At 45.2% G+C, this 26703-nt stretch overlaps 1 protein-coding gene and 1 long non-coding RNA gene across 3 annotated transcripts; both read right to left on the reverse strand.

The window, feature by feature from the left end:
• Window positions 1-442: 442 nt before the first annotated feature.
• PCBD2 (pterin-4 alpha-carbinolamine dehydratase 2) lies at window positions 443-26674 on the reverse strand. 2 transcript variants are annotated; one of them, XM_061457049.1, is made up of 4 exons: window positions 26529-26674; window positions 24026-24157; window positions 1995-2075; window positions 443-579 (listed from the first exon to the last, which is right to left on the reverse strand). In XM_061457049.1, the coding sequence occupies exons 1-4, from the start codon at window positions 26622-26624 to the stop codon at window positions 484-486; spliced, it is 405 nt and encodes a 134-aa protein (XP_061313033.1). In that variant the 5' UTR covers window positions 26625-26674; the 3' UTR covers window positions 443-483. The 2 variants fall into 2 exon arrangements, with proteins under 2 accessions (XP_061313033.1, XP_061313034.1); XM_061457050.1 differs by lacking the exons at window positions 24026-24157; window positions 26529-26674 and adding exons at window positions 8497-8588; window positions 10461-10489.
• On the reverse strand, window positions 16343-21705 carry LOC133271164 (uncharacterized). The gene is made up of 2 exons (XR_009744019.1): window positions 21567-21705; window positions 16343-16616 (listed from the first exon to the last, which is right to left on the reverse strand). It is a non-coding gene; the product is annotated as an uncharacterized LOC133271164 (long non-coding RNA).
• Window positions 26675-26703: the final 29 nt, after the last annotated feature.

Here is a 26703-nt window from a genome sequence, read left to right on the forward strand (position 1 = left end):
TGCACTGATCTCACCAGCACCCCTTGTACTTGCCAGGGGTCGCTTGCAGAGATGGAGGGACCAGTTCAGAGGGACTGATCCAGCCTGGCTGCTCTCCCACTGTTTGAAGTGCAGAGATGTATAAATCTATAGTAGGGAAGTGCCTGGGCACGGAGCAGGCTCCTGTGGGCCTGGGGAACACCGGCCCCTGTGGCTGGGCTCCTGCTTTCATTCCAGCTTGTCAGAGGTTCTAGAAAAGCACTGTTCAAAATTTACTTGTTGGTGATTTATCTGCTACATCCGTGTGCAGTGCCAGCGACAGCAAAGGACAAGCACAGGCATCCAGAGGGGTCACAAGACTAAGATCTTAAAGGCCAAGAAAGCTAAGCCACTCTTTACAAAGCATCCTGTCTCAGGAGATTTGGGAAATAAGGGTTACAAGGAATGAGGGATACTATTTACATAATACTGGTGGACGCCGTATTGAAGTGTTTTACATCCTGGTTACACTGAGGCAGCAGCTTTGTCAATAAACTGAGCCAGCTTCACATCTCTTTTGGTCAGTCCACCGCAGTCGTGGGAAATCAGAGTTATCTGAACCTGTCAGAAAAGGAAAAGAAAGGGGTTACAAAACCATTCTCATCTCAGACACAGTCAAGCAGCAATTCATCGGGAATGCTGCGTGCCTCTGGCAAGCTGGTTTTACATGATGCTCCCCACCAGCAGCGAGCTGGATGCTCTGCTCATGTAAACCAGAAGACGTTGTAGGTGGGGATGCTCAACAGAGCCTGAAGTGTAACCAAAGTGAGCCCCTTCACAGAAGAAAACAGGCTTGGTGTTCTTGGGCTTCACCCAAGAAGAGGCGTCTGATTAAATAACTCACTCTTCACGTTTAAATCCCACAAATGGGTTTCATGAAGAACCAAGCTGCCAACGGCCCAGTCAGGGGCTCCAGAGTTTGGTTAAAAACCCAGCACCCTGGAGGTGAAGAACTGGTTATGCCTGGTGCAGATTAATTCCAAGAAGGGAAACAAACGGGCTGGTGCGTTCTGCTGTGATGCAGCTGCCTGCGCCGGTTTGTGCAGACTAAGGCGGATGACGCGGTGCATTTGTCTCGCCTTCGACTGGGATTTTGGGCAAAAAGATGAATTGTGAATAGTCTGGAAACACCCAAAAATGGTGAAGAGCAGGTGAGTAGGTCTTTGCTCAGCAGTCATTTAATGTCCCCTTAAACAGGGGGACCTGAAGGGCTGATGGAGAGGAGCTGGTGTGGCGATGCTGCCACAGGGAATAGAGGTGGAGATGTCCTGCTCTAGTGATTCCAAGCCACAGGCTGCTTGTCCATACCTCCTTTCAGTGTATTTTTACCAGTATTGCTATATTCACCAAATGCTAAACCAACTTGATACAATGCAATGAGAAGTATTAGGAAATAAAAATAAAGGGAGAGCAATAATTTCCCCTTTCACACAGCACCTTTCATTCGAGGGTTGCCATGTACCTTGTAACTCTTGTAAACACGAGACCACCATGAGTTAGGTAATATTATAAACAAATGTTATAAGCTGCTATGTAGAGACATGGGAGCCTATAAGGTTTAGAAAATCAAACCTAAACTGAGAGTGCCAGGCTCCCATTTAGGTACCTACACAGATACCCTACCACCCTACACTGCTGGGCTCCTGACTTGCCACACAGAAAGGAATGAGAGTTGGTGAGTAGTTTCCAAACAGTGATTTATTCAGGATGGCTAAATAAGAGTTTAAAGGCTTCTATTTGATTTTGAGAGGTGAAGTTACAGGTCCAAACCATGCAGCTGGCGGCAACCACAAAGAGCTTGATTCTTGATTCCTCACCACTACAAATATCTCGGCGTCTCTTTAAAATCTCAAATCTCTTTATAAAGACACAATCTATTTCTATTCCCTTATCTTGTATATTATAAGCTACAGGCAGAGAGTGGTTTGGTCTCTTTAACTTGCCATGCCTGTAAATAGAGCTGGTGAACACGTTACCTTGCTGTAGACATTAAACCATTCTGGGTGGTGATTCATCTTCTCTGCTTGTAGAGCAACACGTGTCATAAATCCAAAAGCCTAAGGAGAGAAAAAGCAAAGAGGAAAATACACCCTCACCTGCCAAGACTGGCAGGGGATCTGCAAGATTCACTCCAAAACTCCTAGAGATGCTCCAGATTGCTGTACCTCAGGTTTGTGTGTGCTAAAGGAGCATTTCAGCACCTCACACCACTGGAGCATTTCCTGAGACTGCTGAAATCATCTCCTTCAGACCCTGGTAAATCACTGCTCAGTGCTACTTCCTCCAGGATTCAAAGCCATTGCATGAGATCAATGATTTCACCTCTGGCATCCAACAGTGCTTTTAAACATCCACCCCAAACCCTTCATCACTTACTGCATCTTAGAAACGTGTCATTTCTAATTAAGCATCATGCCACAGTATTACTGATACAACTTCAAGGAACTCATCCTTCCATGTAACTATCTTTGCTGTTTATTTTACTGGGGGGAAAAAAGGGACAGGTGGGTTTGCCCCTCTGCTTTAGGAGAAAGCATTTCCCCTTTAAATGAACTAAATAGGTTTCCTCATGCTCTGCCCCTATATTCTGCACGGCACGCTCCCCCAGGACACAGGTTTTATCACAGCCCCAAGAAGAAACTAATAGCAGGCTCTTGCAAAAATACTTCGGGGCAAATCACTGCATTATGAAGAAAATTAGAATGTCCATGTAAATCAAGGATGCAATTACACAGCGGGGCCCAAAGGGCCTCGGTCCGTGAGCAGGACGCCTCTAAGTCAGCGGGCTTTGTTCAGACCCAGCTCCATCTACTGAGGTTCAGGACTTGAATTAACAGGCAAAACTAAAGTAACATCCACATTATAGTCTGGTTCATATTATAACACAAGCTCAACAAAACTCTACCTGATTTAGGTAGGTTTTTAGTGCTAACTTATGGAAGAGAACGTACGTAGCCCGCATTCTGCCAAGCGATGGCCATTTCAAACAAACATGTGGTCAATGAATAACATATAATGGTTGATAATAGTTTCAAGTCTTTTTTCCTCTCACAAATTACAAAAACCTTTAAGTAAAGAAAGGAATTGGTGCCTGGATGAAGTATGACTTTGTTAGCTGCTTTGCCAGTCAAACGAACGCAAACGTTATAATCAGAGAAAATCATTCCAATGAGGTTTGTCATTTGGAAATCACCAAACTGTCAGCAATTAAAAAGCTTTTTTCTTTGACCCAAGAGCATTCCAAAATTCAGGAAAACCTGACTTCCCTCGGTTTAGTTTTACTTGGAGCGAACAACTGCTTTTAAAAACTGCAAATGTTTCAGCAGCAGCTTTTGAAGCAGAAAGCTGCAAGTTGTGCATTAGATGTCTGAAATGATTTGGGAAACTTCTGCCTTAATAAAGCCAAATGATTATTTGATTTAAATGGTTTTAGTGTGTCCATACAAATGCTATTTCCAGTACAGGAATCTGTAACAGGAATGTCCCCAGAAGTTTAAAACAGCAACTGGATTGCCTTTGTACAAACAATGAGAGTAAAAAATACATTGTATTTATGAAGATCCCTACTAGGTTCGTGTTTGCTCTACTGGTGTCTGTCCATCCCAGGTACTCCCCCGCCTATGCATACACACAGGTTACACTACACAAACACAGTTCATTGACTGTGTGATAATAATCGTTGCCCCAATGGAGTGAGCCATGCAAGCAAATGAGTCCACTAAATTAATCTGCTCTGCAGACTTTCCTTCACACTTTGTGACTACAAATCCTCCCAGTTAGTGGACCACCAAATCCTTTCCAACCGGTGCACCACAACAACCCACCGCCTCTTCCCCTGCAGACAGCAAAATGTCTTCAAGGTGAATAAAAGGGATGCTGGGGAGGGACTCTTCATTAGGGACTGTAGTGACAGGACAAGGGGTAACGGGTTAAAACTGAAACAGGGGAAGTTTAGATTGGATCTAAGGAGGAAATTCTTTCCTGTGAGGGTGCTGAGGCACTGGAATGGGTTGCCCAGGGAGGTTGTGAATGCTCCATCCCTGGCAGTGTTCAAGACCAGGTTGGACAGAGTCTTGAGTTGCATGGTTTATTGTGAGGTGTCCCTCTCTGCACATGGAATGGTTCGGGTTGGAAAGGACCTTACCATCATCTAGTTCCATCACCCAAAACAACTTATTTCGTGCATTTTAGCTTATTTTAATGATACACAAAGTGCATCTCCCACTAATAAATGAGCCACGGTTCTACCAAGCAATTTCACTGCTGCAATCTCCATTAAGGTCCTAAATACTTCCTTTGCTAATTAAACGCATTGCAACGCTATTGTTGATGAATCACCTTTATATTTGTAGAGCCGTAACCTTGCTTAGGGAAAATACAATTGGCTCTGGAAGGAAAAGATATTTAGGTTTGATTGGATATGAAAACACTATTACACAAAATCAGTTTGGACATTTCTTCACGTCTTGAAACTTGATCGGTAATTTGGTCTAATTGGTGATCAAGGAAACTATCTTGTGATCAATTAAAGTAATTACCACATTCCGGCGACACAACCAACCTTAATTGGAGCAGGAGTCTGCACTTCTTCAACGTGAATTAAAAATAATGGGAATTATTCTGCAGTCTGCAGTGCAAGATCACTGCCAAGCCTGCATTGGTGGGCAGAGTTTATCGGACCATCACACGTTTCTTGATGAAAGTGGGACAAGTACTTTACTCACGCCAGTAAGACTCAACACAGTCCTGACTTTCACTATTAATAACAGAGATCTGCAGCCCCTTGGTCACTAACAAGAACTTTTATCGATTTTGCCTTCAAAACTAAAAGGGAGGAAAAAGAAAGGATTGGTGCATTTTCTAGAAGCCATAAAGAAGTATTAAGTGAGGGTCGATGTACTAAGTATGATAAAGTATTCGGATATTTCAGTGACAGGCATATAAGACAGACATTTTCAACTTAATCCTTTTAGGACATTTGGGCTAAAATAACATCCAGGTTACGTTAAATGAGTACATCAAGTCACCTAAGTAATGCAGACTGCAGAGTCCCTGCAGGGAACCACGAAGAGCCACAGCAGCAGCAGCGAGTGAAGCAATCCTACACAGACAATGACATGCCTTGAGCTCCCTTCATGCCTGTTAAGACCATGAAAGAAGGAACTAAAAACTAATGGTGTTTCAGTCATAACAACACTTCCAAAATGGTTTTTAAATACTGGCAGCCGTAGTACGTCTTTATGAGATAAAAATCAGGGCTACTCTTAGAACGAGTTAACCTAAAAGGGTAAAACAAACCCCCAAACAAATCAGGTAACACTCAATTCTCCAAGACTGGCCAAACTGCTTTTGAAATACACGATCACAACGTAAGATTTAATGCGACTTTTTTTTGCCTGAGAATGGGAAAACCAGGGCCAGACACTTTGCTGTCAGAAGCGGGAGGAAAGATGAAATTCCATCCGTCCCTCTGCACCGCACAACGCAGCACGGCTCCGGGAGAACCACAGTATCCCAGAGCTAATCTGCTATTATTCTTCCTTTCACACTTCTTAAGCAAGGAATCAATTCATCTTAATACTTTTTAAACATGCTGCCTTTTGTACAATGCTTGCCAACATTATCTTGATGAGTTATACATCAGAGGAACACAGGTCGATATGTCGTGCTAATACATCACCCGCCCGCGAGTCCCTGGTGATGGATTACCCCAGTGCATCTCCAGAACACAGCAGCTGACAGTACTTGACTCAAAAGCGCAGATATTCAAGGGAAACAGCTGAAAGGCTCAACAATAAAACCATACACACTTTTTATTTGTTTGTTTTAACATGTGAACGCTATGAAGTGCGGACCAGGGCTTCTTAAATCCTTCGGACACTCAGCCAAGGAAACCATATGCTAATCACAAGTACATTAAGGTTTCTGCCTCCCATCTGTCATTATAATGCTGGAGGTAGCATTAACCTTGACCTTCTGCGGTACGAGGGCTACCTGTCTTCCCTTCCCCACCCACACAGGCTTCATCTGTATCATTTATCAGTGGGGAATGAACAAGTAAAACAAGTTATAGAGTCCTTGTCATACAAGGCAAGAGAAGACTGTGCTTCACACATTTGCTTTCCATTCACCCAGAGTAAAAAATACTCAGGATACAGCACATGTTCTCCTTAGCAGCTTGACACTTATAACAACAATAAACTCGAATCATTAAGGTTCACTTCCAAACTGCAGAAGCTTTCACACATCCAGCTGACATTGCTACCTAAGAGCGAGCTACAGGCCAGCACATAAAAGCAAAAAGTTCTTTAATGTTGAGCTATTGGAAGTTATGCTTAGCTCACCACAAGGGTTGCCATGATGTTTTATGTTGTGCTCTGAAGACAAATGCTGGTTTCATTCCATTTACTCCATTAAGAAGGACTCACAAAACCACACTCTTCACCTGAGAGTGACACCATGGTTAAAACAGCAAAAGAGAGGAACCCAACTAGTGATAGCAGCACAGGAGGACAGGCATTCATTCTCAAAACCATGTACCCATTTCGGGATTCTTCCCTGTTGGCATCATCAACCTACCTGAACCATTCCCACAGGCATTGGATCCATGCAGCATTAGGTATTTCCCTTTTCCTTTTTTTTTCTTTCAAGCCTTGTTTGGATTCACCCCTGACATAAATCAGGGGAACACCTTCCCGTTGCTCTCCCCCTTTTAAATATAATTCCAAGAACAACAGGAGACAATGCAACTAAAACACACCCCAAAAAAGAACTGAACTCAGCTTATTCACATCCCTATCCACTGAGAGTGTGCCTGCATTTCCCTACTCCCTCCATCCCACCCCATCCAGGCACCCCCAGCATGGTCTGGAGGTGAAAACCACCCAGCAAACCACTGGCAGAGATCTGGTTTTCTCCTCTTTAATAGCTTGAGCATCATTCCCAACGCATCATTCGTGATGAGGGAGAGCAGTATTCCTAACCCTGAAGGACACTAATAAAGAGAAAGGAGGGAAGAGGAACACTACCAACACACTGGCATGCACTGAGATGCCATTTCTGTCTTCATAATAACATATGAAGCTGTAACAAAACCCCCACAACTACTTCATTTCTGTGCTTTCCTGCATTTACAATATTCCTTTCAAAGCCAGGGCTGACCGCTCGCATCCCCCATGCTTCTCTGCACACATCATTTATCCAAAAGTGAAATGCTGCTTTGCCCTCCCAAAAACTTACCTATTTATAGTCCTATTCTAGCTGTAAACACTGCTCTCCATGTTAGACCTGCAGCAGCGTATGTGAAAACCTTTACACCATGTCCCACAAAAGAAGGCTGTTTCTGTCTCCCAACACTTGTTTACAATTATGTCGGTGAAGAAACTAGCTCGCCAGCTCTATATCAAACATTTTTGACAGCAAAAGCACAAACACTGATCTATTCTAAGTAGTTTGCCACTCGCTGTAATCTTGGAAAAGGCAGCCTTGCCTTTGATTCGAAAAATGTTTATACTTCATACATTATGCAAATAGTTTTTATATATTAAGAAATAATGCAAGCAAAGCTCAAGTTAAATTTAATTCCCCAACAATAACCTTGCCAAAGCACTGATTTTCCTATTACAAAAATTATTCCAATTTGTTGATCTTACATTGGATGAAACATACTGTAACAATCTTCATAATTTATGTCCTGTTGGGACACTATGATTTAAAGTAACATAATACAGACCAGCATCACTGCTAATCTAAACCACCTGACCAGATAAACAACAGTTTCCCCTTCTCTCTTCATTGAGGGTATTTCTGTTTATTGTCATATGATTTACCAATTTCAAGAACATGAAGAATAAATGGAGGCAGAGAGCAGCGGAGCTCGGAGGCATGGCCTTTCCTCCACGGGAACGTTTCTCACACAGGTACCGGTACAATGTCAAGAGCTGCAGGAGATGACAGAAGGCAATTCCAGGAATGCTGTCCCAGGAAAAGCCTGAGCAGCTCACGGCCAAGGGAAGTTTATGCTCACTCAGCACAAGCCAGACCAGGTGCTGCACAAGACGTGACATGGTCCTAATGATGCTCAAGATGCAGCTCTCCAGAAGAAGTCCAAGTCAGAGGCTTCTTCCAAGCCCAATCCATGACATCACTTTGCCATAAAGCAGGTGCAAGCGTAATTTGCCCCATCTGAGGTTCAACTGGTCTGAAAAGCAGATGCAGATTTTCTGCTGAGGCCAAGGGATGTGGATCAATGCAAGAAGAGGGTCCGAGAGGAAGGCAGAGAGCACTGACCTGCTCTCAGAGCCTTCTCCTCGCTTTGCCTTTGTCTTCCCTCGTGCTTAATAAAACCTCAACTGCACAAACCCCCTCAACATTTATCTTTTCTCAGCCCGTTTACATCAGGATTTTCATAACTGCTGAATTTATACCTATTCTTCTCCTATCGGTGATAACACGATGCAAAACGTTACTTTCTATTACCTTCTTCCTCGTCACGTCTTGACTTTTCCAGCAGCCTCAGTGCCAAGGCTCATTTTCCCTATTCTCATTTTTATTACAGTAAGTGATTGCACCTGGATTTCACGAACAGAAAGCAGATAATATTGTCAGTGATTCAACGAACAGACTTCACACCAAAATTAACCACCTATTCCTCCAAGTAGATGGAGTAGAAGTAGGGGAACACGGAGATGTCTTAAAGCAGCATAGAAACTTCTTTCTGGGAGTGATAAAAGTCAATACAACCATACTAAAAAATACATTCATTTGCTTATAAGATACAAATAATTATAGCTGCCCATAAAGATGACTGCAAAGTAGACATCCTAAATCCCAACCAAACCTGGAACAAGGAGCTGTGGAATTTGTGATACATCACTTTGTATAGAAATATGCAAAATAAATGCCTTTTTTCTCCCCAGTTCCTTAGCACTTTCGGTGAACACAGACTCACAAATGTTATTTTACACATTAAAACATGCAGATGTCTAAATTGTTTTTTTAAGAAAATGAAGGAAAATAATGCCAGCTTCAGGACTGAATTAGAACATGGAAGAAATCCTCCAGCCACAGTCAGCTAAATGCAGCTCTCCACCTCGCAAGCCATTTCTGTGTGCTTTGTGCTAAGAAAAAAGGAATAGGAAGGTTGCACTTAGGAGGTTTACACCAAATAAAATAGCTGTTTCAAGGAACATGACTTTTCAAAATGAGCTTTTTGCACCCTACCTAAAAACATGAAATAATACAGCAAAGCCCCCATTAACCCAGCACCTGCTAAAGCAATCAGTCACTTAGAATAATAAACTCTCCTGGCTGTGCAACTGAAGGAACAATGATAATTTCACTTGTTAACACAAATGTTTGGCCCAGCAAATCAAACCCGTGGCTGCACCCTAATAAAACCATCACACAAACCACTATAAAAATAAACTAGTAACAAGGTGCAGTCAGTCCCCAGTTCCAAGCTTTCCAATCCCTGTTAAGGGACTCTGCTCACTGATGTGTTTCATACTGCACAAGGATGCTGTTGCTCAGGCAATGAACCATCCTTGATCTCTCAGTGCCAGCCCATGACATGAAGCTATTGTAAACCAGAGCAAGCAAGAATTAATTGAAGTGAATGCTTCACTTCCAAAAGGTGCTCAAATCCTCTGGCTTTTATAGGGCTCAGGTATGGGTGTAGAAAGGAGTTCGTTATTCCATTGCACCACGTTCTGGATGGAACAGGCCTGGCTACAGAATGAAATACCACTGTTTTCCCCAGTGTTTCTTTTTACTTGTATGAGAAGGAATGACTTCATTCTGTAGATATGAAAGTGAAGCTCACATGCCATACATGCTGTTGATATCACAGGGAGTGCTCAGGCAAAACTCTCCTTGGTCTTCTGGCCAAGATTACACACACTACCAGTTTAATATCCAAGATCTTCTCTGCTGAGTATTCAAGGGTAATCATATCCTGCCTCTGATAATCCTCTAAATCTCTACCATTTATGATTCTCAGAAAACATCAAGGAGTGATAAGAAAGGCATTGCTTTATGATGGATTAAGAGAAGCGGCTGGTCTCATGACCAGCTCATTTCATCTTCCAGCATCCTCACCCACTACACTGTCAGCTTTTCTGTTTCTCCTTGTTATGTTAAAGACAAGGTCAGCAACTCAAACATGCAACAAAGAACTCATGATGGAGGTGCGAGGCATTTGAAGAGGTCTTATACTGACCCTCTTGGCCAAGCCAGAATCTAAAAAGACCTAAAGCTGTGAAGTAAAGCAAACTGAGGAACATTTACTGCAGATCCAGTCAGGGAATCATTTCACTCAACTACGTTGGTAAAGAATCCTACTGTGTTGTTAGAATGGATCTTCATGCTTGCAAGCCTTTTATAGTAGAAGAGAAAAACAGTTTCTCTTCAGGGCTCCCTCCAACCTCTAAGCAGAGGGTTACCTGGTTTACCATGCCCACTGTTCCCTATGCAATCTGTAGGTCAATCTGGACCTGTGCTTCATCCATCTCCTGTCTCTGGTATTTGGACGAGTGGCTGGAGCAGGTAATGGAGAACTGGACAAAGGCAGCTACGTTAAATGACACTACTACACCGTTTATACATGAGAACATTTGGAAACAGAGAGACTGGCTCACAGGGGAGACAAACACTAATTCTCCAGTGAACATCCAATTTCTGTTAGAAGTTCATAGGAGCACAGCACAAAGGAAAACCCTTTGTGCACTTCTGGGTTTATTAAGTTAGGCATTACAAGACACATGCATAAACACAACGTCCTGGACTTGTACAACTGACAGTCGTTTTGCTTGCTACAAGCACCCACCCAGTGTATCACAGAGTAAAGAGTCTCCCAGCCTCAGACGCCTTGGTCATACTCAGACATATATAAACCTATTGCTTTTCTCATCACAGCATGAGGAAAATCACAGTAAACCATTAAATCAGGACTCTCTCTAATCCTGGGAATACAAAATGTATTCTTACAGAGCACCCTTAGTGATAAATGAACCTAACAGTGTGGAGCTGACTCAGCACAGGGCTCCCACCAACCCTCCTCTAAGCTTTATGTTTGTCCAAGGCAACTTTTCACCTCAGCCCAACAAAACTCAAGGAAGAAAAGGGCAACGGGAAGAGGAAGAAGGGAAGCTCTCCCTACAGAAAACCTACACGAAGCAGGTTTGCAGCTTTACAGAAGAGGCACAAACCAGTTCCCCTCTCCTCGCCCTGATAAACCGCGGCCCTGGCAGTGGCTTGGGAGAGCAGATGTAACGTTTTAGCCAGCCGTGATTGTTTGTGAAAGAAATGATTCTGATCAAGCCCTGAAATTGCAGCCAGCAGAAGCGCTGCTCTTCGTCACGTTAATCCGGCCTGACGGGGAGCGGCGAGCGGAGATTCCTACTGCGAGAAGAGCAGATGCGAGAGGTCAGCGCCGGCCCGCGACTTCAAACCCCTTAACGTGTAAAACAGTGTGCATTAAAGCCCGAGACGGCTCAGGGCGGGATTAACGGATGTCCGCTAAGTGGGTTTGATGTGCTTTTGGTGAGTAATGGTTCATTTGGAAATAGGGGCGGTGGGGAAGTTTTATTTCGGTTTATTTCTGCCAGCCCGAGCCCACTTCGAACTGCAAGTGCAGAAAAGCATATCCCAAAGCGTGTGTCTCCTGTGGGGGATATGGGAAAGTGAGAGCTGTGGGGGGAAAGGGCAATTCATGGTCTGAAAACACAGGCATTATCCTGAAAGCGAGGGGATGCAAAAGGTGGAACAACCAAGATTGAGGGATGCGCTGCGTGCACTTTATCAGCATCTTTCCAGCATTCCCATAAAAACCCATTTTAGTGCATAAAAAGCTAGAAGATGAGATCTCCTTCAGTGAAAAGGTAAAAGAATTATTCTGAGTGATCATCTTTTCATCAGCACCATCAGCCTGACTTGCTCTTTCCCAAACAAAGGTGTCCAACTGAATTCAAACCCATTGGATTTACCATTCCTTTTCCAAAGGTGTTTTAGCAAGGAAACAGCCCAAACTGTAGATCAAATCAAACTGCGCTGCTCATACTTGCTCTCTGTTGGTACGAACGTGCAGCAGCCCTGCGTCCATGGCCGGTAGAATGTTTGTTCTGCTTAATTCAGACAAAGTGAACAATCAATGTGGGCAGCTGAAAAAGAGGAGGAACGTTTCTTCCACTCCAAAGCTACAAGACAGCTTGTGAAACCCAAAAGGCATTTTGACAGATAATTCCTTTTGCACTTTGAGATCAATGCATGCAACAAGCGCAGGGCAAACGCTGTAATAATTTCTACTTGAGTGATAATAAATCCATCTCTTAGGCAAAGCCGCTGCATTAGAGCCAACTGGAGAGCAGCCCAAAGGTCAGCTGGGCAGATTTAAGCAAAGGCCTGCTTAAATGGAGATACAACAGATCTCCTCTGGGGGGGGGGAATGCAGCAATTAGAAATGCCATTGCCCCTGGTAATTATAAATAATAAAAGAATAGTTTATTCTAGGGGAAATATGACTTAACACATCAAGAAAATGAGCATCCCTAATTACGGTTCAATCACAAGAAAGAATTAAACTGATGCAACTTCTGCAATACCCAGGATGGGACATTGTGCATGGTGGCGATGAAGGACACGTGCCCACTTTGAGACTTCAATTTAAATATGAATTAATTTCATTTAAATATGATTAATATAACGACATCTTAAATAATCCTCGTAGCCTGACACCAGTGGAATTGCCATGATGATAGTGGAATGGGGACACTGGCCCTGTTATGATGCTTGTCACAGGCAGATGGGATGTGAGGATGGTGGGATCTTTATGCATAGACCCGGCCAAAGAGGAGATGAGATACGCCATAGTACGAAAAGGAGGAACCACTGCTCACCATCTGCCTGACACTGATCAGCCACTAATTTCTTCCATGCATTACAACTGTGACGGTCTAATAAAGGGACTGAAGGACAAAACTAGGTTCCCAGACATATAAGAAAAGGCCAGTGGTGAAGACTTTGCCTTTAAAAGATGTAAGAGGCTGCTGGTGCACTAACGCAACTCTATTTAGAACAGAAGAATGTTGCCAAATGCAAAGCACTGGTCCGAAAACATTCTGAAGCACAGGCTGATCTTACATACACTGCCCATGAGAAGAAAATGAATCCTTTATTTCCCAATTCCCAGCACCAAGGATTTCATTTCTGCCTAGATGCAACCCAATCACATACTTCCACCAATACGGACTTCCTCACTCACATCATTTCCCACCACTGGCTACCAGTTAACTGGAAGCATCACTGGACACAGGACATGCTGATCAGGGAACCGGTGCCATCTCCTCCTCAGCCATGGTAGGAGACTCATAAGCGTTCAAACAAGCCATGTCCCAAACCTTCTCCTTTCATTTCACCCCCAGCCCGAGCTCCCTGCCTTCCATGGGCAGTGCCAGGCAGTGGCGCAGCAGGACCAAGCCCAGGTCCTGCAGCTGCACCCTGACCCTCCAAAGCCGAGGCGAGAGCGTTATTTCCTCCGTCAATCACCAGAATAAGCTCAAGGAAGGTGCGAGCATCCAGGAATCATATATTTTTACTGTGCTCCGCTCCCAGACACTACATTCAGCGCCAGTTCATTCAGCCTGCACGTTAACCTCTGCCAGTCCCCAAAGCTTCGCTATCGGTTTCTAATAAAGGAAAATGTCAACGGGCAGATACGCCAGAAATTCATTATTCTCAGATACAAAGATTTTTCTCAACTCTCTAAATCCACTCATAAATAACTCTGATTTATTGTAACTCTGTTACTGCATTCATAAAGGCGGGGAAGTTAGTGAACAACCTAACTACCACCAGAAATACCTTCATAACTTCGCAGGTGCACAAATCACAGCATATGGGAGAGGACTCAAAGGATAATGGAAAACGAAGCAGTTTGGGAAAGCCTATATGAAAACCAGCACCTACCTAGGCGGATAAAAAATGTAATTCATTTCCATTCAATGGGCAAACGAACGCAAAACTCTATCAGACCAACACTCCATTAAAATAGTGATTCTCCCCCCAAATGAATGAAAACAAGTTCACCTTTTGCTTAGCACAAGTGACAGTCGAGGGCTGAGGCTGCTCAGGCTTTGAGGTTAAACACAACTGACATAAGCTGCGCCTGAATCCAATCACTCCCCGTGCTCTGAGAAGATTCACATGCGAGAACCAAATTTGTCACAACTGGGTTGGTTTCCGATCCTCCCGCAGCCAACTTGCTTTATTCTGACCTCCATTTAACAAATCAACTTAATGGGCACTGGGAGTGCCATAAAACTTAACAATGGAGTGATTTTTACTTTTAAAATATACTCATGAAGCAAAATGTTGGAGAGCTCCTTCAATACTGGAAATCAAATTAAATCTAGACATTTTTTAGCAGTCTTGACAGATATAATCCTAGTTACCATGTAAATTTATGGTAAGCTGCTGTGATATTAGCCACAGGTGCTACTTTTAATATATGGCCCGCATCTGGCTGGGAATAAAATTTCTCAGAGGACTGAAAATGACCTCACTATCAGACAATGGAGAAGAAAAAAAAACCCCACAAGACCACTGTGGCATATAAAAAGCTGGAGATGTGGCCCACGACCGAATATTTAACATGAAATTCATTTCAGCTCTGCAGATTGTAGGTTAAAGGATATTATGTTTTCAATATATAAAAGGCGTGGACGTATTTCAGCCCAACAGCCAAAAGATTAAGTGCATAAAGCAGCAATGAAATACACAGCCTACATATATAAGAACAACTTTTCCATTCTTTGATCGATGCAGAAGACAAAGCAATGTGCAGGGAGCTGAAATATCGACACCCATTACATTACAGGGACTGGCACAGAGTACCCCCATCAAAATAACTCTAGAGTATCCACTGCATATCCCACCAAATTCATTCTGATGTGTAACTGGCATAATACAACAAGGATGATGAATTTAAAGGAGCAAATCTGAGCATGTCTCTCTATAGCTAAAGGAAAATAATCGGCATTTCAATGAGGGGAAAAGAAATCAAAGCATCTACCATACCATGCTCTGTCTGCTACTTTTTTCCCTGGATTACAAGCAAGCGAGCTAGTGAATTTGGGAAGGAAATGCAAAGTGAGAATAAGAACTGATTTAATAGTTCCAGAGGTTTTGCACATCTTTAAATCACTACTCAAAACCCCAGACTCCGCAATGGCAACGCAACACATGTGCTTCCACTCTCCCTGCACACTGGGCTCCAAAGCATCTCCTCACTGTCCTCTCCACTCAGGCTCATCTTTCGCCTGGGTCCTGCAGCCTCCAAACACAAGATGTATTTAAACCAGCTTCTCAGGCTCTTAGAGCATTTGATTTCCTGTCATTTCATAAATGACGTTAGAGGTCTTATGCAGACTTCCTACATGATTTACTCCTTTTCTTTAAAAAACAACCTTAATTAAAAACGGACCCTATAAAAGAAAGCAGCTGTAAATGCTGAACCTGACCATCAGCAAACTTGCCCACCTTTGTAATTTCCTAACTGCATTTTCTGCCTTGGCGTGATTACCTAAGGAAATGTAATCACACAGGCAGTTGCCCCTTAAACCTTCTGGTCAAATCCAACCGACTTTGACAAGAGACATGGAAGACTCGAGAAAAGAACCACGTATCCTATGGAGCCAGGCTGAGAGAGCTGGGCTGGGTCAGCCTGGAGAAGAGAAGGCTCCTTAAGGGGAGACCTGAGAGCAGCTCCAGTGCCTGAAGGCGCTCCAGGAAAGGTGGAGAGGGGCTTTGGACAAGGGCCTGTAGGGACAGGCCAAGGGGAATGGCTTTAACCTGCCAGAGGGGAGACTGAGATGAGCTCTTAGGCAGAAGCTCTTCCCTGGGAGGGTGCTGAGGCGCTGGCACAGGGTGCCCAGAGAAGCTGTGGCTGCCCCATCCCTGGCAGTGCTCAAGGCCAGGTTGGACACAGGGGCTTGGAGCAAGCTGCTCTAGTGGAAGGTGTCCCTGCCCGTGGCAGGGGTTGGGACTGGATGAGCTTTAAGCTCCCTTCCAACCCAAACCATTCCATGATTCTATGTTCCTGCAAATTTGGACTAACAAACAGCACGAGCGCTTTCAAGCTGTGGGTTACAAATTCCATAAGCCAGAAGTGTCATTAGCTTGTCAGCCTTACAAAGGCAGACCCTGCCGCTGATCGCTTTTAACTGAGCTAATCTCAGCCTGAAAGCTTCAGGAATCTAAATAACTCTTGTTTCACAGAAGTTTCATTTCATTCTCATGCTGAAAATAATACACATCAAGCAAGCTCATGTCTACACATTTGCACGACTCCATAATGAAAGTTGTGTTTATATTCCTAACATCTGTTGACATACACAGACTTTGTAAACCTGGCACAGATTTTAAAGGCACAGAATTTTCCATGCATCATGAACATTATCTGCGAGAAGCAATAAAGAATAGAGAGCAATGAATACATTCATCATCCCAATATCATCTGCAACACATAAATCTGGAATACCCTTCCTGTCAGCTCAGCTGCCTTGTTTTGCTGTTATTAGTATTTTACACACCTGATTTTACACCTGTCCTGGGTTCAGCAGTAGCAGTCATGTTTTTTCCTTTGTGTTAACTGGTGCAGTGCTGTGTTTTGACTTCTAGTTTTGAGAACAGCGTTGGTGAAGCCGATGTTTTCGGTTGTTGCTAAGTGATGTTTACCCTGACCAAGGACTTTGTGAGGCTCATGCTCTGCCAGGGAGGAGGGGAAGCTGTGAGGAAGCAGAGACGGGGCGCCTGACCCGGGCTAGCCGGGGAGGTATTCCATACCACAGCACGTCATGCCCGGGGTGGGGGGTAACTGGGAGTTGCCCGGAAGGACAGGGGCTTCCGGGTGGAACTCGTTTTCTTGGCCGGTGGTATCGTATTCTCTTCCCTTGTTATTTTCCCTTATCATTGTTTTAGCTGATAGTAGCGGTGGTGATTTGTTGCTGGACTGTTCTTGTCTCAACCCGTAGGAGTTGCACTCTCTCGATCCTCCTCCCCGTTCCTCCGGGAGCGGGGAAGGGGAGAGCCCCGGTGCAGGGAGGGGGGGGAGACGAACACGGACCTTGATTGTTGTCAGCTTGGCACCACTCACTGGGAGTGAGTGAACAAGTTACCTGACTGGGTTTAAACCACGACAGTTCTTTTTGGCGCCCAACGTGGGGCTCGAGGGGTTGAGATAAGAACAGATCTGACTGGATTGATAGTCACTCGTCACAATGCTGATTTATTGGCTCTCAAGGTTTTTCCTCTTGATCTCACAGTTTCAGTATACCATATCTTACGTCCATCCGGTATTGGCTGTATTAGTGTTTTTCAAGTGTGGGGCTTGGGCTAAGGTTTTTATCCCATTGTACTTTATGGTAATGACTTGTAATACAATAGAATCATTGATCATGAAACTGATCTGGTTTATGTTCCCAGTGTGGTCACCACCTTTATACTTTGGGAGGTATATGATGGAGGTGCTTAGCAATTACACATCTTTTTTCTCCTTCTCAGGTGCTCAACCTGTGAAGGAGACATCCTTTTACCCTCCTAGTCGTCCCCCCAGACCATTTACATTTGAGAGTTTTGAATTTTTTAAATGGCCTTTTAATGCTCTTGAGACTTGTTTGCTGATGGTGATGGGAATCACCATGCTAACACGCATACAGAGTGTGTTTTGCCCACTACTGATTTCAAGAGTTAAGCAGATTCAGGTTTGGGTCTTGTCTGGGGTCAAACGACGATGTAGGAGGACCGAGAGATTTTCCCAGAGGCTGGACAGCCATGAGTGGCAGGGTGTGTGGGATAGTATGGGCAAGTATCTAGGTCAGTGGGCCCCTCCAGTATTTTGGAATTTCACTACCGAACAACTGCAAAATCCAGAAGAATTAGTAAAACACTTAAATGAGGTGTGTGGTCATTCTGGCCATACCAGAGATGGACAAATCACGGCAACGTGCTGGGGCTTGGCCTATGCTTACAGGGCCTTGTTCAACACTATTCAGCACCTTCAAAAGGAAAAGAATGTCGGCGGATTTGAGGGCAAAGTGACAGTCGCTACTCAAACTTTGGCTGCAATGAACTGCGCAGCTACCCCAGTGGCAAGTACAGCAGCTGCTCAAACTTCAACTGCAACAGACAGCGCGGTTACCCCAGCTCCAAGCACGGTAGCTACACCACCCCCAGCAACAAGTACAGTCGCTACTCAAACCACAGTGATAATCACTGCAGCCAAACCAGAGGACCAATTCGTACCAATATCAGTTGCCCCTGTACGCAAGAGAACAAGCAAAAAGGAGGCAAAAAGGGTGAAGCGAGATGAAGAACCAATGAATTCACCACCCGGTCCAGAATCTGATCAGGAGTCATCCTCACATGACGAAGAAGAAGAAGAAGTCTTTGAGAAAGGGAGGAAAATAATCCAAATCCTGCTGAAAGCCGGTTTTGCCATAAAACGGAGTAAGGTCAAGGGACCTGCACAGGAGATTCAATTTTTGGGAATAAAATGGCAAGATGGACGTAGACAGATCCCCACAGATGTGATCAACAAGATAACAGCAATGTCTCCACCAACTAATAAGAAAGAAACGCAAGCTTTCTTGGGTGCAGTGGGGTTCTGGAGAATGCACATCCCAAATTACAGTTCGATTGTAAGCCCTCTCTATCATGTGACCCGGAAGAAGAATGATTTTAAATGGGGCCCTGAGCAGCAACAAGCCTTTGAGCAAATTAAACGCGAGATAGTTCATGCAGTAGCCCTTGGACCAGTCCGAACCGGACCAGATGTAAAAAATGTGCTGTACACTGCAGCTGGGGAGAACGGTCCTACCTGGAGCCTCTGGCAGAAAGCTCCAGGGGAGACTCGAGGTCGACCCCTCGGCTTTTGGAGTCGGGGATACAAAGGATCTGAGGCCAGCTATACCCCAACTGAGAAAGAGATACTGGCAGCCTATGAAGGGGTTCGAGCTGCTTCGGAAGTGATTGGCACTGAAGCACAGCTCCTCCTGGCACCCCGGCTGCCCGTGCTGGGCTGGATGTTCAAAGGCAGGGTCTCCTCTACACATCATGCAACTGATGCTACATGGAGTAAATGGGCTGCACTAATTACACAACGAACTCGAATAGGAAATCCCAGTCGTCCAGGCATTCTAGAAGTCATCATGGACTGGCCAGAGGGCAAAGATTTCGGAATGTCACCAGAGGAGGAGGTGGTGCGTGCTGAAGAGGCCCCACCATATAATAAACTGTCAGAAAGTGAAAAGCAGTATGCCTTGTTTACTGATGGCTCTTGCCGTATTGTGGGAAAGCATCGGAGATGGAAGGCAGCTGTATGGAGTCCTGGACGACAAGTTGCAGAAACTGCTGAAGGAGAGGGTGAATCGAGTCAATTTGCCGAGGTGAAAGCCATCCAGCTGGCCCTAGACATTGCTGAACGAGAAAAGTGGCCAGTACTTTATCTCTATACTGACTCATGGATGGTGGCAAATGCCCTGTGGGGGTGGTTGAAGCAATGGAAGCAGAGCAACTGGCAACGCAGAGGTAAACCCATCTGGGCTGCTGCACTGTGGAAAGATATTGCTGCCCGGGTGCAGAATCTGGTGGTGAAGGTACGTCATGTAGATGCCCATGTACCCAAGAGTCGGGCCACTGAGGAACACCAGAACAACCAACAAGTGGATAAAGCGGCTAAGATTGAAGTGGCTCAGATGGACTTAGATTGGCAACATAAAGGTGAATTATTTTTGGCCCGGTGGGCCCATGACACTTCAGGCCATCAGGGCAGAGATGCAACATATAGATGGGCCCGTGACCGAGGGGTGGACTTAACAATGGACACTATTGCCCAGGTTATTCATGAGTGTGAAACATGTGCTGCAATTAAACAAGCCAAGCGGTTAAAGCCTCTTTGGTATGGAGGACGATGGTTGAAGTATAAATATGGGGAGGCCTGGCAGATTGACTATATCACACTGCCACCAACCCGCCAAGGCAAGCGCCATGTGCTTACCATGGTGGAAGCAACCACCGGGTGGCTGGAAACATACGCTGTGCCCCATGCCACTGCCCGGAACACCATCCTGGGCCTTGAGAAACAGATTTTGTGGCGACACGGCACCCCAGAGAGAATTGAGTCAGACAATGGGACTCATTTCCGGAATAACCTTATAGATATTTGGGCCAAAGAGCATGGCATTGAGTGGGTATATCACATCCCCTACCATGCACCAGCCTCTGGGAAAATCGAACGGTACAATGGGCTGTTAAAAACTACACTGAGAGCGATGGGTGGGGGAACTTTCAAGCATTGGGATACACATTTACCAAAGGCCACCTGGTTGGTCAACACCAGAGGATCTGCCAACAGGGCTGGCCCAGCCCAGTCAGAACTTTTACATATTGTAGAGGGGGACAGAGTTCCCGTGGTGCATATGAAGAATTTGCTGGGGAAGACAGTCTGGGTTATTCCTGCTTCAGGTAAAGGCAAACCCACTCGTGGGATTGCTTTTGCTCAGGGACCTGGATATACTTGGTGGGTAATGCGGGAAGATGGGGAAGTCCGATGTATACCTCAAGAGGATTTGATATTAGGGGAAAACAGCCAGTGAACTCAATTGTATGCTGTTGCCTGCTGTGTAATGCTTTTATAGCCCATCAACTAGATGTCTCCAGGTCACCAGCGACTGGCCCTGACTTCCCTCCAGCCATCATCCCAACAGAGAATGAACTTGGAACATCATGGACCGAATGGACTCGGCAGCATTATAGGGATTGGTCCATGCACTAAGAAAATGATTTTTTTCCTCTTGGTCTGTATGTATATGGATGTATATATGTGGGAGAGCGATGGTGTATTGAAAATGTGGGATCTGAGCACGACGTGAATGGTATGGAATAAGGGGTGGATAATGTCCTGGGTTCAGCAGTAGCAGTCATGTTTTTTCCTTTGTGTTAACTGGTGCAGTGCTGTGTTTTGACTTCTAGTTTTGAGAACAGCGTTGGTGAAGCCGATGTTTTCGGTTGTTGCTAAGTGATGTTTACCCTGACCAAGGACTTTGTGAGGCTCATGCTCTGCCAGGGAGGAGGGGAAGCTGTGAGGAAGCAGAGACGGGGCGCCTGACCCGGGCTAGCCGGGGAGGTATTCCATACCACAGCACGTCATGCCCGGGGTGGGGGGTAACTGGGAGTTGCCCGGAAGGACAGGGGCTTCCGGGTGGAACTCGTTTTCTTGGCCGGTGGTATCGTATTCTCTTCCCTTGTTATTTTCCCTTATCATTGTTTTAGCTGATAGTAGCGGTGGTGATTTGTTGCTGGACTGTTCTTGTCTCAACCCGTAGGAGTTGCACTCTCTCGATCCTCCTCCCCGTTCCTCCGGGAGCGGGGAAGGGGAGAGCCCCGGTGCAGGGAGGGGGGGGAGACGAACACGGACCTTGATTGTTGTCAGCTTGGCACCACTCACTGGGAGTGAGTGAACAAGTTACCTGACTGGGTTTAAACCACGACAACACCATCTGTAACAGGGCAGCGGGAAGATCACCAAGGAAATGATATTTCCAAGTCCTTTGACTTTTATTAAATATTCATACTTTCAATACTGCAAACAGAACATTTATTCCCTGAAAGAATTTGTTCCTACAAGCTCTATATTTTTCATGGGTATAGCCCCACTTCTGCCATTTGTTCCCTAGGTTGTAATCAACACAGTATTTACTAACAGTCATTCTAAGCATCAATAAGCACACATGCATAAGTTTAATTTACTTCCAGCTTCATCTTATTGAAAGGCAAATTCTTGCTCCCTAATTCCCTAACACCCTGGGGATCCGCACACTGAGCCCTTTCCTGCACTGGTGTAACAGGACTGGCTTCTGCCCTCTGCAACCGCACATGGAGACACTGCAGCTAGTTTGTAACAATCAGCAGGTGAAACTGTGCCCTCAGATATTCACATAGAACCTTCTTCCACCCAGAACCCCCTGCCCAGCTTGATGTTCAGTTGTGAAGTCAATTCCCAGCCTTTCGCTCTCCTTTCTGCCTTACCTGACATCCATAAAGGCCAACCACGAACGAAAGAGGCTGCACCAACATCTCCCAAACCATTCAAGATGCGGTTCTGCTGGAGTACCCTTTCTAAGGTGAATTATAAATGTATAGCTCATCACTTATTAATGAGCATACTTGAATATAATCAGCTTCTTATACTGGTACACTTCACCAATCCTCAAATGAGGAAGACATGGATATGACCCTATCAGATGAATCTACAGCCAAAAAAACCCCACAACTTTGTAAATGTTTGCCAAAGCAGTGGGTTTCCTAGGTATCTGCTGGTGCAACACACAGATTTGTCTCTTGACCTCTCTGTGGGCACACTGCTTAAGTCTTCCTGACCAAATTGCCTTAGTTACAGCGTGCAAACCCACTTCTTAGTTAAGGGAGAAAAATAAGTCATTTCTAGCTGTGCAGAGCCAACAAAGACTTTGACCCATTCCCTGTCAGAAATGCCACTGCATGAATAGTCAAAGCACAAAGGCTGAAAATCTTAACTCCTCCAAGAGCTACTTTATCCAACCGGTGTCAAATGTGCTGGTCTCTCCCTGTTGCTCTACCAAGTATCTCACCGAGGTTTCATCTGAGCTCCCTCTCACGGGCTTCCCTCCTTTGCTGCCCTCTGAATCAGCTGATGCAGTTCTATGTGTTCTGTATTACCGTTCAGGTTTGAAGTGCAATCCAGGAAATCATGTACTCGTGGCTCCAGATGTGCTCATTGTCCAGCACTGCCCTGCTCAGGAGCTGGATTCTTCTGCAGTTGTTTTCTTTTGCTTTCACCCAGCTCAAAGGGGCAGGGAGCACTTCACTCACCTTCTCTCTACTGCCTGGGCTTTCCTTACCATGATAGCTACTGTCTGAAAGAGCAAGAGAAGAGCCAGTGTTCCAAAGTGCTGTTTACCTAGCTCACTGTGGCTTCCTAAAACATCTCGGTCCGGGTTTAGGCACAAGGTCTGTGTAAATAAACAGCTCACTGCATAGCTCCTGGTCCCTACACACCAACAAACCACAGCCTCCCTCAGCCTGGAGCTTGCTGCGTCCCTCCCATAGTAAGGAAAAGCTCAGCAAGAGCCATTGCCCAAACAAAGCCCTGGGTTTTTTCTCCCTACCAAGGAAGCACTCACCTCTCCTGCAGAAACAAAACAGAAGGGAAATGCCTGCTCTTGGAGCATGATTCTTGTCTAAGCAATGTCATGACTCCTCAGTTGTTTAGGGGGATGCAGCTGACTGCAGATCTTGATATAAACTCAGTATTCCTATAGCAAGTTTGTGTCCAAGGTGTCTTCTTGTGAGTTTGAGATGTGGGTCAGGATCCTTACACCTAATAGAAGCCCAGTGAGGTCTAACCAGCAGTGTGACGTGGTGAACACACTGTGAGATCAGCTACTATGATTCATAGGATCACAGAAGATTCAAAACAGAATCACAGATTCATTCAAGAACATAATGGAACTCTGTCTTCCTGCTTAGAAAGTGAATGTATCACATTCTCCCTACCTTATTTGCCAAAAGTCTTCTATTTACCCATTTTCCTTGAGTTTTTCCCTGATGAAAATGAACTCCATTGCCCATCACTTACATATTTCCAGTATTCACTTGGAAGTGCTAATAATGAGGAAAAAAACAACCCAGAATCAAATATTATTTCTCTAATCCCATATTAATGGCCCTGACCCTGATATTCTAATCAAGAAACTGTAATATTAGAACAAATCTACTTAACACCTCCAAACCAGAATTAAGTGCCTCCACCTAATGAGCTCAGGATCAGAGAGCACCCGTTGAGGCAAACCCAAGGGTTTGGCTCCACACAGCTATTCCCGAATTTCTGAATATAAATGTTTTCCCATCCGGAGCGCATGGAAATCAAAGCCATTGTGCTTCCTTTATATGAAAAGTGGTATCTGGCAATAATTACCTGATTAAAACTCTTGAAATTGAACTCTTTGTAGATGGCATCTCTTTCGCTCAACTCCACCCAGCCTGAAGCCTTGAGATCCAGTAAAACCTGGTTCCTCTCCTCCGTCGTCAACCAGTGGGCCTGTGAAGACTATTGAGGAGAAATGAACACAAACGTGACACGGGGGAGGCTGAGGCTCTCTTTTGTTCAACAATAAGAAAACCACACAATGAAATCATGGTTATGGATTGCAGAAAGGTGAGGAGGTGGGAAATTCACTTTGTCGTTTCATAGAGCAGCTTAACTTAAAGCAGCCCAAAAGCACCACTGCAGCTTGGTCAGTTAAATGCTAAACGCTTTTGCACAGAACTAGGGAAAAGCAACAGAAAGCAACATGGACACCATGTACCTGTACCCATCTCCTGTTCATCTGAATTGGTACAGATGCTGTAACACTTGAAGCATTTTCCAATCTTCCATATAAATAAAGGATTATTTACATTATATTCTAAAGGTACAATGATAAGGCTAAAAGGGAGAAGCAAACCAGGAGATTACATTCTATCTGTCTTGTATTTTACTACTTCCAAGAAAATAGGAATATTACTCATACTATTTCTTTTACTATTGCTAAAAAAGCAGGAATGGATTTAAGGATAATTTAAGGCTAACATGCGCTATTATTCCTACTGGTGCTTGTTCTACAAGCAACAAAGAGCTCTCCTTAACAGCGAAAAGGAAGAAAACTGACAATACAGATGCAAACATGGGAAGTTACAAGTTACTGCTACGAGCACGCAATTCTGCAAAGTGTTTCTGTTTAAATCTGTCTGATTTGAAGCAAGAGCAGCCTGTTTGAAGCCACTGCAAGCACAGGCAGCACAGATCAAACTACCTGCTTAAATACCTGAATCAGTGCTGGGGCTGTGTGTGACGCCAGAGCTTCCATGGGGCATTTGCAAGAAGCTTGATATTTTCCCTCAAAGCAGAGACTAAAAGCAGTAACCTATATGACATATTGTGACCAATGGGTCTGAAATCCACGCTCCCAGCACAACGCTTGCATGGGAAGAACCTCTCTCCCCAGCGCAGCAACATTTCGATTGCTTTCGTGCGTGTACCAGCAGCCAGCACAGCTTTGTGAGAGTGTCTGCAAAAGGGATGAGCAATTTTGCCCCAAAGCTTCACAGAGACCTTGCAGGTTTGTGGGTATCAGCTCAGGGAATCTCTTCCCTCTGCCAGTTGGTGAGAGACCAGCAGCAGCCCCAGTGCCACCAGATGGGGCTGTGAGCCCGAGCAGAGAGGAATTAATGCAATTAAGGCGTCCCGAGCGAGGCTTTAAGGGGCAGGCAGCCAAACAGCAACATTTTCACCAATAATAACGGACAAAACCAACCCCAAACGGCATAAATCAATCGCATAGCATCGCTGCCACCACTTGTGTTCAGCTGGATACACCCAGCCCAAGAGACAGGGTTTACAGGTCCCAAATGGAGCTAATTCCAGCTCTTTACGCTTCAAATGCAACTTTGGACTTGCAATAACACACCTATCAGATTTGTTGCTATAACAGCAGTTGCAGACATCAGTTTCTAATGTTCTTCTTTTTCCAAGAAGATACAAGAATTGCCAAAGCTAACGGCTGGCTTGAAATACATTATCTAGCATTGGGATGAAGTTAGTTGATAATATACAGGAATAATGGGGGTGGAGGGTTTTATTTGCGATAGCAAAGTTCAGGATCGTGACCAGGAGGCAGCACAAAGTTCATTCCTCTGGCTGGCAGCAGAGATGTTCTCTGTTAGATTTAGGGATGTTGCAGTTACTTTCCTAAGGCCTCACCCGGACACACAGGTACTGATGAGAAAATGCTCATGTGACTTGGAATGAAATCATAAAGATCTTAACAGAAATAGAGACTGAGCTTGATGCAAGCCCTGGAGCACAGCGATGGCAGCGTTTTGCTCAGGAACAGGTTGGGAAGGCAATGTCCTGAATCAGCCCCTCCAGCACATCACAACTATATGCAGAAACGCAGCAGAAAGCAGCAGGAACTTGCTTGTAAAGAGAAGAGAAGGTGGAAGATGTCACTTGCATCTTCACAGTTTTGCATACATAACACCATGCCACGGGCAGGGCACATGCAGTGAGACCAGCAAGGCATGGGCATCAGCACACAAATAGTACCTTAGCACACAGCATGACAGCACCCAACCTGCGACACACTATGATACGGCGAGTTTAGCCTGGCTATTGGTGACATTCATTTTGAGGGGAAAAGAGCTGTTAGTTACATAAAACGTTAGTACAAGGTGGGAGTCTGAACCTGAGCTGCAATTACCCATTGGGTCCATGTAAAACACAAACACTCGCCCATAGGGTCGCGGCTCATGGCCATGGCAGGCAGGGAACGCACGCGGCTCAAACCCCAAGCACGCGTGGCCGTATCCCAGTTCCGGTACCCCCTCCCCGGGCAGGGCCCAGCGCGGTCCCGCCGCCCTCCCTCCGCCGCGCCCCTCACCATGGCAGCGCGGCTCCCACCGGCAGCTCCCCGCGGCCTCGCCGCCCTCCGCGCTCCCAGCAGCGCCCTGCGCAGCGCTGCCCCGCCGCCTGCCATGGCCCCGGCCCCGGCTCCGCCTCCCGCTGCAGCGCCGGCCCGAGCGGAGAAAGCGGTGCCCCCACCGCTGCCTTCCGGT

This window comes from Pezoporus flaviventris, unplaced genomic scaffold (genome assembly GCF_033815535.1).
Source record: "Pezoporus flaviventris isolate CSIRO_AGI_PZ_B2104156 unplaced genomic scaffold, CSIRO_AGI_Pfla_v1 ptg000023l, whole genome shotgun sequence".
NCBI lineage: Eukaryota > Metazoa > Chordata > Aves > Psittaciformes > Psittacidae > Pezoporus > Pezoporus flaviventris.

Bases quoted from the DNA above. Each gene is read 5' to 3' on its own strand.
- PCBD2 (XM_061457049.1), bottom strand. From the start codon at position 26,624: ATGGCAGGCGGCGGGGCAGCGCTGCGCAGGGCGCTGCTGGGAGCGCGG. The intron at 2,076-24,025 runs GTAATTATTGCC...TTCTCTCCTTAG, and splicing joins ATTTCAAGAGTTTTAATCAG to GCTTTTGGATTTATGACACG. The intron at 580-1,994 runs GTAACGTGTTCA...CTTTTCTGACAG, and splicing joins GGTTTAATGTCTACAGCAAG to GTTCAGATAACTCTGATTTC.